The sequence below is a fragment of the Sebastes umbrosus genome, chromosome 7, assembly GCF_015220745.1.
Source record: "Sebastes umbrosus isolate fSebUmb1 chromosome 7, fSebUmb1.pri, whole genome shotgun sequence".
Taxonomy (NCBI): domain Eukaryota; kingdom Metazoa; phylum Chordata; class Actinopteri; order Perciformes; family Sebastidae; genus Sebastes; species Sebastes umbrosus.
Window position 1 is genome coordinate 8,529,425 of NC_051275.1, and position 12,105 is coordinate 8,541,529.

A 12,105-nucleotide genomic window follows, 5' to 3' on the forward strand; every position below is an offset into this window, starting at 1 on the left:
ATATGTCAAAATAAGCGTTACTCAACCAACCGAACTCCGCCCCAAGCTGCAAACAACCAAGTTTATGCATTATAGTAGCACAATTGTCAGGATTGAGGTTTGAGACTTGAAGAACAGAAACGGACTGAGCGCCGCCGCTGCAGCGTGCTGTGTGTGTTTGTTTGAGAGAGAAGAGAGTGACTTTTATAAAGTTTTTATGTTTTTAAACTACATTTTAGTCTTGTCTTTTTTCATCAACAACATTGCGTGTTTGATATCGTCACCGTTAGTGTTTAATGACGTCGGTGTCGTCACGTCATTGTCTCGTCTTAGTCCTGGAAAGAAAGGTCACTGACGAACATATTTATGTCAAAGTTTTCGCTAACGAAATTAACACTAATAGAGAGTGCCTGTGTGTGTGGGCAGCAGTAACGTTGTAGCTGTGAACGTAGCGGGTTTGTGTTTTTGGCATTTATATGGAAAAAAGTTGGTCTGGATCTCTAGAGTCTTACTTGCTCTTCTTGTCAACAATTATTTTCACTCCGTCAATCTCTGCCTCATTATCCTCTGTTGGGCTCTGAGGTTCAGAACGAGGAAACGCTGTCTTCAGGGTGTCCACAATGGCATTCACCACAATCTAAACACAAAAACACACATAACCCATGTGCAACAGTACAAAGTCACCATGGACCCAATAGAGATTTAGGCATACTTATCTTGCATATAAACATAATTGTACAACCATAAAAAAATTGTTTTTATCATGTTAAATTATGTGTTTATGACATTGCATCACAGTCTGAATAAAGTAATTACCCCACATATACTGATATGGCTTCCTTCTGTTATATGCAGAGGCAACCCAAAGTAAAGAAGAAGATAAACTTATACTTTGTCTTGTGAAATGAACAAGTAACCTATTTTAAAACCTGTTGAAAAACTGGAAAAACAATATGCTTGGCTGGACACCTATTTGCCGTCCTCCTTGTTTACCGTTTTTGTTTTTTTACGCCTCCGGGCTTCCCCTGCTAACTGTGGTAACCCTGTGTTTAATGTCACAATGCAATGAATTGTGGGTAATTCCCTCAGGCAAAGTCTGCAAAATGCAGACTTATGGAAAGTGTTCATAAAGGGCTCAAAATGTCTGGAAGAGAGCCCTCAAGGACTTGATTTGACAGTGGGAAAGCCCTAAACCCTCACAGACTTTGCGGTAACGCGCCTCAAAGTCGGTGAGTCTGTAAGTATGGACATTGGGATTGAGCCTATGACGCCAACGGGTGCCAATTTATTCAGTGCTATGGTTGGCCACATGGGGCACAAATACCAACCACAGTCTAACAACATACTTCTTATAATATGGAATTTAACTTGTCCTTTCTAATATTTGCCTCCTACACATACAATGTGCTTATCATAAAGTCAAGTATTAGTTGGCAAAGTATTAGTGCAATAATGAAATATTCAGGATTGAACCTTGTCTATGCGTGACACAATGAAAGGTTTCTTGACAAAGGCAATCCTGGCGTCTGTATTGAGAGCCAGAAACTCCTGCATCTCTTCGCTGTTGGCTATTTCAGGGATGGCACAGAGTATCTGAGAAAGAGGACAGAATGCTGGTTACAACCTTAGACATCAAAAACAACATCAAATGTTACTTTGGGCCGAAAAATACTAAATTAATACATCAAATATAAATCCACTAACCCTTAGAAAGGTCTCCAGAAGTCCTTTCCTGGCCTCTATCTTGTCACTATCCATGTTTCCAAACGGCATGTCTGGAAATACTTTCTTTGGACCTTTCACACCTGAAACACAGTCAGATTATTCAGATTACAATAAAATCCTGGATGTTGGCTCAAGTATCAACATCAATCAAACTGAATCTTTTAAGCGATCTTTTAAGTAATGACCAAGACTAAATCCAGGTCTGTTTGTAGGCTATGCATGGATTTCTCCAAGTTGGCCAGACTAAAGCCAACTAGGCCACTGTGCACACTGGTCTGCTCCAAATGGTAACACAGGGGTTCAAATGTTGACTTAAATACACAAAAACTCTATGAGATGATCAAGTCCATCCTTCCTACCTTTGATGAGTTTCCGTAGATCCGTTTTTTCTTCCAGCCGTGTTTGCAGGTTGAGGAACTCGCTGTATCGTCTGTTGACCATGTGATAGGCTACCGACTGAACGGGAGATGTGTTCTCACCACCTGGGAGAACAACTTCAGCCTCCTCAGAGCCAGGCTGGATGCTTCCTGGGGTCTCACAGCCCATCGCTGTCTCATACTGAAATCCAACACAACAAAGTATGAGACTCGCAAATTCCTGTCATGATTTATATTGTGTGTCACATATTGCTGTTTGTGACACAGTTTATAAAATGTCTTAAGGTCTTATGTTGATATTTGTGTATTCAAACTGTCAGTAATATATCATCGTACCAATCTTCAACATAGTTGGCCAATTTCACCATTTTTAAGACAAACAAACTCTCCATTGAAACGAAGGACGATAATAATGCTGAAATATGCAACAGTCTGTCCAAAATGTCAACATTAGAGATCAATTCTGATATGAATGATTTGTTTCACTCAATTTAAAATGTTATGATTACATTAAAAGATGATGTTGAAGATTATTACAAATTATTTTGAAAATGAAAACAGAAATTCAAAAGAGTTAAATCACTATTTTCAGTTCCATATTGATATCTCTTATTTCCATTTGGTAATCTCTCATTTTCAATCTCTTTGAGCTGAATTTAAAGCTTCAGTAGGCAGAACGTTTTTGGCATCACTGGGAAAAAATTGCATAATAATCATCACAATCACAGGTCATTTCACAGAGAGAGCGTTCCTATTGGCTGTGCTCCGGCTAGTGGGCGTTGCTTGGTATTTCCTCAACAGATCTCAACAAGGCTGCCAGGTCACAAACTTTCTCATTTTACAGCTAAACGGTACACTACAAGATTATTCTGAAAACATTTGTTGAACAAAAAACAACCAGTCAGAGCTGATCTGGAGTCTGCCGTCCAGCTGCCGTCTCTGAGTAGCTGTCAGTCTCTCGCGAACTCCAACCAAATGGTCAAACTAGGCAGCGCTGATCAAATATGAATCAATATTCTGTTACTGTAATGCCTATTTCTCGCCTCAAATGTTTTCAGAAACATCTTGTAGTGTACTGTTTAGCTGTAACATCAGAAAGTTTGTGACTCAGCCATGTTGAGATCTGTTGAGGAAATACCAAGCACCGCCCACCAGCCGTAGCACAACCAACAGGAATGCTCTCTCTGAAATGACCTGTGATTGGTCAAAGTCTCCCGTCACAGGCTAGATTTTTTAAAGCCTGAAAACAGAACCATGAGGAGTTGCAGAAGTCTAGTTATCTCTCAGAACACTTGAAATACAATTTGCTGAAAGGTTATTATGGAATTTTTGCCCAGTGATGCCAAAAAAATTCTGCCTACTGAAACTTTAACCTGGGTCGGAACCGGAGGGTGGGCGCTACACTTCTGCGATGACGCTGTTTGTCGGGACGGCGTTATCAGATGTAACTGCCGTATGAGCGCAGTGCAGAGCACTAAAGCACTAAAAGGCACGTGTGGCCGGCCCGACTATGTAAACAAAGCACATTGAAGCTGGAATTACAACAACAGAGGGAGAGTGACTTCATTCTCTGTTCAGGTAGACATTACTCCTCTTTATCTTTACAAAGCAAATAGTTGTTTCTGCTATATTGATGTTCTGGATATTGTATAAAGCACCTTTAACAATTCTTTATATGTAACTTTTAAACTTGTCTTTGCGTTGTAATCATTGGGCCTTGCGTTAGCTTAGTGTTGCTAGATGTGCACACCATAGAACAACTGGATTACAAAGATAATCATGCTGACATGTTGCACCTGGAAAAGTACAGTATTACACAGAATAATGAATAATGAAGAGAAAAACAGATATAGATTATGTCATCTCCTTACTTTGATAGTGTACAGAGTGTAGGGGTGTGAGCCGGTGCCACGGTGTTCCTTAGCTGTGATGGTGCCAGAGATGCGGAGGTTCTGGATGATGACTGGTCCATCGGGGCTGCTGAGGGGCTCAAAACTGAACGACGCTATAGGGGAAGACACCTGACACGGACTGACTACAGTCAGCTCATTGGGGTTCCCCAGCCCAGTCTGTTCTACTGCCAGAAGGAGCTCTCTGGCTGGGTTTACTGAAGGGGAGCTGCCCTCCCTCTCTAGGTCTTGGAGGCTGCTGTTACTAAGAATCCCTTCTGCTCTCCTAACTGATGAGGGGTTGCAGCCATTAGGATGCACTACTGGTTCTGAATTCACCAGGACTTTGGGACAGGAGCCATCCACTAGACTGGGGCTAACATCCTCCAAGTCCACACCATTACTGTCATCAACAGACAAGGCATATTCTTTCTGTCTGTCATACAGGCCCTCTTCTTGGCCTATCAATACCAGGGAATCAAGGGAACTTAGTTTATAGTCAGCCGAAGGAGAATCCAGGTCAGAGTCATTTTCCTGGTAAAACGGGTTTGACTTGCTTCCTCTCATGTAATGCCTTAAAAAGGGCAGAGTAGGGTCTTCTTCTTCAGTGATGATCTGTGGAGAGTCCACCTCCTCTGAGTCAATCACATCATAGCTGGCAAGCTCAGGCGTGGCCATTTCTGCGTCACTGACCGTTTCAGTCACAGCTCTTAGTGTAGGAACTTCATTAGTCTTTTGAGGTGCATGCATTGTCTCTTGTAGCGGAGCGAGCTCTGATTCAGCAGGCGGTGGCTGTAGCGGCGGTGACGAAGCCAGCGACTCTGTTGTGATTGGCTCCTGCGGTTTACTGGACTTGCTGAATATTTCGATCATGAGAATGTTTAACCAGTCAGGGTCGGACAGTTTAGCGATAAGAGGGAGCAGAACATTGCAGGTGATGAGCTCTCCGACAACGAACCGTCCAGTGCGGCTCTCCAAGTGAGGTGGTGGCACCAAAACATGCAGCAACATATCTACAACCGCTCTGGTGTAGTTGACCTCCATTGTGTCACTGGTCATGGCGAGATGAGGCGTGGTAACCGTGGAATACGCTTTCCACAACTGCTCGGCCTCACTGCTCCACTTCACTTTCAGAGGCTTCTGCTGCTCGGCCACCAGCTCCTTGGCTTTCATGTAGTCCTGCAGGTGGCAGCCAAACATATCTAGAATCCTCTGGGTCAGCTCCTGCAGTGATTCAAAGAGTTACAAATGTCTCATTAAAGTTCTTTTACAAGCAACTTACTGAGTAAGTCTGGTTTGACTGCTGCAAAAAAACTGTTTGCTGCATGATGGGAATCCCCACATCCTCTCAACCATATTTAATGGCTATATTTTTTTCATAAGCAGAATACGTGGGACGAAGCAATATGCTGTCAAAGCATGGACTTCCGCAGTTACAAAATGTTCTCCTCATTTCTTTAGAGATTTTTTATTTTTCATATAGATTTTTAAATTGTTTTCCATAGGTGTATATATCTATAGGCACTGGGACGAATTAGGTTCAGAGCTGTCCTACGGTACATTCATTTATTTATTTATTATTACTACCATTAACGTTACCCAGCTAATATTCAGTCACACCATTATTATCAGTTTATCTGTATTTATCAGTTTCTAATAACCTCGCCCAGCTAGGTAACGTGTTTGACTAAAGATAGCCCCGAAAAATACCGTTATCTGTTCTGGTGAGAAAACGCAGCACCAGACCCCACTCAAAAATTTGATAATTTACTGTTTATTTGTTGCATGGCACGTATACGCTGAGTAAACATGGTTTTAAGAACTTATTGACTCCATTACATACAACAGAAGAACATTCAGCATATTGGTTATTTGTGGAGCAATATATTTCAACATAATATCTACTATATAGACGTTTTAAGAGTAAGACTTCCTCCGTCTCCACCTTCCACGGTGTAATTACATTAACGTTAGCTAACGTTAGTAAGTTAGTGGAACTGGAAAAAAAATAAAAGCGGGGGCCTATAAGTCGAAATATTAATGACACAATTGCTTTTTGATGTACTGTATTCATGGTGAAATAAAGAGAAGATCCTAGATATTTGTTTGAGGTATACAATAATGTCCTGTGAGATGTTAGTATTATAATCATACCAATACCAATAATCGTACCTACCTTAAATTGGTACATTTTTGGCTAGAGGTATACAGCGTTAAGCTAGGACCCAAGGATCGAAGTATTACAGCTAACATACTTTTCAAATAGATTTTTTAAATTGTTTTTCATAGGTGTATATATCTTTAGGCACTGGGACGAACTGGGTTCAGAGCCGTCCTATGGTACATTCATTTATTTATTTATCTACTTATTATGTGATTTCTTTGTTCCCCTATAATCTCTATGATAGCCCATTCTTTATATTATTAATAGGTTAGGGTAGTTGGCAGTGTGGATGGGGTAATATGGCTATGAAAATCAACACAATATACTGCATCATTATTTCCACAGGTTACCGGTGAAATATCACTGTTGCCTCATCTTGAGCCAGTAAAATCCCTGAATACCTCATGTTTATTGATACATGTATCAACACTCATGAAGCATTATAGGTAGAAGCAGAAAATCGAGCTGCGGTAAACTTTTATCTCTTAAACGCCTTTCCAAATTGAACAGAACTGACATGGCGTTTAAGAAATCTGGTCAATGCAGAAAGCCGACCATGACCTGTTTACACAAAGTGCAGGCAAGCACACAGCAACACTATGCAAAAGCTCCAACATTGATCTCTTTAATCAAAGTACCTTTCTGTCAAGCTGTCTTGCGCGTATTTTCAGCTGCATGGCCATAGAGATCATGGCCTCTTGAACCTCTATTTCAAAACCACTCTCAGAGGCCACAGTGGAGTACCAGGAGGTGACAAAGTCCCTGATGATTTTCCTCACTGTGTTGTGGATCTCCTTGTCCAAGTGATGCTCATCCTCCACAGACGGTGGAATCTACAATTTAGCAATGACAAAATAGGTGTACAGTAGGTGATACTGGAGTGATATGGGACCTTGTTTCCCAAAAGCAAGCAAGGATAACATTATCTTAGCCCAGAAACATAATAAAACTTTTACGATCATGTCAAAGTGAAACTAACACTGGAACTGTAAACCACAGGTAAATGTACACTTACCTCCTCCAGGGTGATAAACCTCTCCAGGTGAACCACACTGTTGGACTCCAGGACGGCCTGCGAGCCGAGCCAGCCACCGAGCACCACCAGCAGGCTAGTGAACACGCACAGCAGCCAGATGTTGACCAGCAGGTGGAACAGCACCAGCCATGCCAACACCACACCAAAGCCCAACAAGCTCCTTTGTCCCAACACCTCAGCCATGGCACTGTGGGGGTTACTGTCTGGCTTGACACACTCAGGAAGAAATGTGGAGATCATGCATGCCAGGGCAACATCTCACCTTGAGAAACTAAATCAGTGGAGAACACAGATAATGTATAATGTTAAAAATTGGCTGAGAAGCTGCATGGATGTCAGTAAGTTATCAGCATGTCTTGCAAAGAATGCATGGTCAGATTAAAGTGGCAGTAGGCAGTATATTTGTTTGCATCATTGGGCAAATATTCCATAATAACCTTTCAGCATATTGTAATTCAAGTGTTCTGAGAGAAAACTAGACTTCTGCACCTCCTCATGGCTCTGTTTTCAGGCTTTAGAACATCTGTGTAGTTTAATTAAAACAGATGTAGATACTTGGCAATATGCAACATCACTATCAACCAACGCTAAACTAATAAGGCATTAAAACCAGGTGTATTATACTTAACTAGTGTTATAAAACACTGCTTCATATTACTGTAACTGCAGTTGACCTCATGATGTATATGATGCCAGCTGCTAACATCAGTTTGTATGATGTATTGCTTGACTATCTATTAACGTTACCCAGTTAATGTTCAGTCACACCATTATCATTAGTTTATCTGTATTTATCAGTTCTACTAAATAACCTCTCCCAGCTAGGTAACGTGTTTGACTAAATATAGATCCGATAAATACCGTTATCTGTTCTGGTGAGAAAACGCAGCACCAGACTCCACTCACAAATGTCACAATTTACTGTTCATTCGCTGCATGGCACGTATTTAACCACATAAATATGGGTTTAAGAGCTTACTGACTCCACTACATGTAACAGAAGAGCATTCGGCATACAGGTTATTCGACCTGGAGCAATATATTTCAACATAACATCTACTTTATAGACGTGTAAGAGAGACTTCCTCCGTCTCCGCCCTCCGCGGTTAAATCACGTTAACGTGATGAAATGAAAAGCGGGGGCCTACAAGTCCACATATTAATGACAATATTGCTTTTTGACGTACTTTATTCATGCCGGATTAAAGAGAAGAGTCTAGATATTTGTTTGAAGTATACGATAAGTTCCCGTGAGACGTCAGTCTTTGCCAGTAATCACACCGACCTTAAATTGGTACATTTCTAGTTGAGGTACGCAGCGGTAGGCTAGAGGACCCGAGGATGAAGTATTACAGCTAACGTTATAGATACTAGCTACTTTACACAACACAGTGCAACGTCCTTTCGTTAGTAAACATTTCCCTATCTATCTATTTAGATAAAGGAGAGATATATCTAACCTGCAGGAGCTGTCATGGCACGGGATGGGAGGTCTCATGACGACAGGCAGCAGCAGCTCCGGCTGCTTTGTTTACTTCCTGTATCATGATGACGTGATGACGTCAAGTTCAAATGAGAACTCATCCCCGTGGCTCCTACGCAGCCCGATAATGCTTTGGAAGTGGGAGAATTAGGTTGTCAGAAAAGGGAAAATTACCTACAATTGTGACCTTATGTCACTTTAGAAAGATAAGTCGCGGATTGTTTTGTTGGCATTCAATAACTACAGCTCCCATGAGGCTTTGTAAGCAGCTAAGACTCATGGGATATGTGGTTTTATGATGATAAAATGCTGGTGTTGAACAACCCTTGCAAAAAGGAACTATACTTCAAGTTTATTTTATCAAGTAAACTTAAGTATATTACCAAGTGTACTTTATGTAATAAGTATAGTGATATCAATGTACTTGTAGTATACTTGTAAGTGTACTACTTCGATATTTCTTGGGACTAAATTGTCCCATTTTTAGTTTATAAAAGTACTTTTTTAGTATACTTTAAATAGAGTAGTGTACTTTGAGTGCACAACCAGTTTACATTCAAGTTGTATTTTGTACTGTAATATATAATATGAACTATACTACAAGTGAACTTATAGGTATACTGTTAGTTTACATACTTGTAGCCCATTGTTTAGTTTACACACGTGTGACTTCAACAACAGCAGTTTTAGACGTGCGCAGTACCAAAACCAACGGAGATTGCTAAACTCTTATCAAAGCTGCAAACATTAAAATAATAGTCCACCTTCCTACCCTATTATAACATTAAAGTTGTGTATATTGTAATAAATGAAGGATTTTTTTAAATCAATATAAACCTTAATTTATAACAGCTTAATGCTTACATACCATGGACTGTACAGTTACACACACAGTCTCTGTGTGTACAGATACAGATACACCATACAGACACACACATATATATATGTACTGTATATGTGACTTGTATATGTGACATATATGACTTGTATATGTGACATATATATATATATATATATATATATGTATATGTGACTTGTATATGTGACATATATGACTTGTATATGTGACATATATATATGTGTGTATGTGACTTTCACATACACACATATATATATACAGACGTAGGCAAAGTTGTTGGTACCCTTCCGTTAAAGAGAGAAAAACCCACAATAGTCACTGAAATAACTTGAAACTGACAAAAGTAATAATAAATAAAAATTCACTGAAAATTAACTAATGAAAATCAGCTGTTGTTTTTGAATTGTGGTTCAACAGAATCATTTTAAAAAACAAACTAATGAAACTGACCTGGACAAAAAATGATGGTACCCCTAGAAAAGATGTAAAATAATGTGACCATAGGGACATATTAAACTAAGGTGTGTCCTGTAATTAGCATCACAGGTATCTTCAAACTTGTAATCAGTCAGTCTGCCTATTTAAAGGGTGAAAAGTAGTCACTGTGCTGTTTGGTGTCATGGTGTGTACCACACTGAACATGGACCACAGAAAGCTAAGGAGAGAGTTGTCTCAGGAGATTAGAAAGAAAATTATAGACCTTCATGTTAAAGGTAAAGGCTATAAGACCGTCTCTAAGCAGCCTGATGTTCCTGTGACTACAGCTGCACATATTATTCAGAAGTTTAAGGTCCACGGGACTGTAGCCAACCTCCCTGGACGTGGCCGCAAGAGGAAAATTGATGACAAATCGAAGAGACGGATAATACGAATGGTAACCAAAGAGCCCAGAACAACTTCCAAAGAGATTAGAGGTGAACTCCAAGGTCAAGGTACATCAGTGTCAGATCGCACCATCCATCGCTGTTTGAGCCAAAGTGGACTTAATGGAAGACGACCGAGGAGGACGCAAATCATAAAAAAGCGAGACTGGAATTTTCCAAAATGCATATTGACAAGCCACAAAGCTTCTGGGAGAATGTCCTTTGGACAGATGAGACAAAACTGGAGCTTTTTGGCAAGTCACATCAGCTCTATGTTCACAGACGAAGAGATGAAGCATCCAAAAAAAAGAACACTGTACCTAATGTGAAACATGGAGGAGGCTCGGTTATGTTATGGGGCTGCTTTTTTGCATCTGGCACAGGGTGTCTTGAATCTGTGCAGGGTGCAATGAAATCTCAAGACTATCAAGGCATTCTGGAGCGAAATGTGCTGCCCAGTGTCAGAAAGCTTGGTCTCAGTTGCAGGTCATGGGTCCTCAAACAGGATAATGACCCAAAACACAGCTAAAAACACCCAAGAATGACTAAGAACAAAACATTGGACTATTCTGAAGTGGCCTTCTATGAGCCCTGATCTAAATCCTATTGAACATCTGTGGAAGGAGCTGAAACATGCAGTCTGGAGAAGGCACCCTTCAAACCTGAGACAGCTGGAGCAGTTTGCTCACGAGGAGTGGGCCAAAATACCTGTCAGCAGGTGCAGAAGTCTCATTGAGAGTTACAGAAATCACTTGATTGCAGTGATTGCCTCGAAAGGTTGTGCAACAAAATATTAAGTTAAGGGTACTATCATTTTTGTCCAGGCCAGTTTCATTAGTTTGTTTTTTAAAATGATTCTGTTGAACCACAATTCAAAAACAATGTCTGATTTTCATTAGTTAATTTTCAGTAAATTTTTATTTATTATTACTTTTGTCAGTTTCAAGTTATTTCAGTGACCATTGTGGGTTTTTCTCTCTTTAACGGAAGGGTACCAACAACTTTGCCTACGTCTGTATATGTGTGTATGTCACTCGCTTCATCATTTTGAGTCATTTTGACTCAGAAACACATTTTGAGTTTTCTGTCTGACTGTATTTTTTTTTTCAAAATAAAATCTCTAAAGAGTAACTCTATCTTCTATTTTCTGTCTAGGGACTTACAGTTTTAAAGGTTCTAGCTACTAATACTGCTACTGCCACTACTGCTGCTGCTGCTACTAATACTACTAATACTGCTCCAGCTGCTGTTCCTACTGTCTCTACTACTGCTCCTGCTCCTTCTGCTACTACTACTACTACTACTACTACTAATACTGCTACTAATACTACTGCTCCTGCTGCTGTTCCTATTGCTTCTACTACTACTACTGCTGCTGCTCATTCTGCTACTACTACTAATACTACTACTAATAATACTACTTTCTGACAAATACTTATAATTCTAAAAGTTTATTCCAGCTGAACACTACTTTCTGTATAACACGTTAATTAATTTTATCTACTACCTTTGACAGTATTGTAGTATACTGTAGCTTCCTGCTGTTCGAGTAATGTATTTCAGCTCTTTTTTTTGTGGGTCATGCAGTTTAGCTTTCAACTGCCCGTTTTACAATACAGCTCCATATTTTCAGCAATGCTTTGCAATTAATTTCAACTGTCAGCATTCCAACACATTTTCAGCAGGAAATGCATGTTCTACTAATAATAATAATAATGTGAGGTAATTAG

The 12,105-nt window shown here is 40.0% G+C and overlaps 1 protein-coding gene across 2 annotated transcripts in view; it reads right to left on the bottom strand.

The window, feature by feature from the left end:
- The window catches only part of LOC119491414 (sorting nexin-19-like), a 49,659-nt gene extending 40,953 nt beyond the window's left edge, over positions 1 to 8,706 (bottom strand). Inside the window, exons 1-8 of one of the 2 annotated variants that reach the window (XM_037775443.1) lie at positions 8,631 to 8,706; positions 7,150 to 7,441; positions 6,773 to 6,967; positions 3,953 to 5,194; positions 2,064 to 2,262; positions 1,684 to 1,784; positions 1,453 to 1,572; positions 492 to 616 (exon numbers count right to left, since the gene is read on the bottom strand). In XM_037775443.1, the coding sequence (XP_037631371.1) occupies positions 492 to 616; positions 1,453 to 1,572; positions 1,684 to 1,784; positions 2,064 to 2,262; positions 3,953 to 5,194; positions 6,773 to 6,967; positions 7,150 to 7,410 (2,243 nt within the window). In that variant the 5' untranslated portion in view covers positions 7,411 to 7,441; positions 8,631 to 8,706. Of the gene's footprint in view, positions 1 to 491; positions 617 to 1,452; positions 1,573 to 1,683; positions 1,785 to 2,063; positions 2,263 to 3,952; positions 5,195 to 6,772; positions 6,968 to 7,149; positions 7,442 to 8,455; positions 8,611 to 8,630 lie in introns of those variants that run through there. The other variant, XM_037775444.1, reaches the window with a different exon arrangement.
- Between the last annotated feature and the right edge of the window lie 3,399 nt (positions 8,707 to 12,105).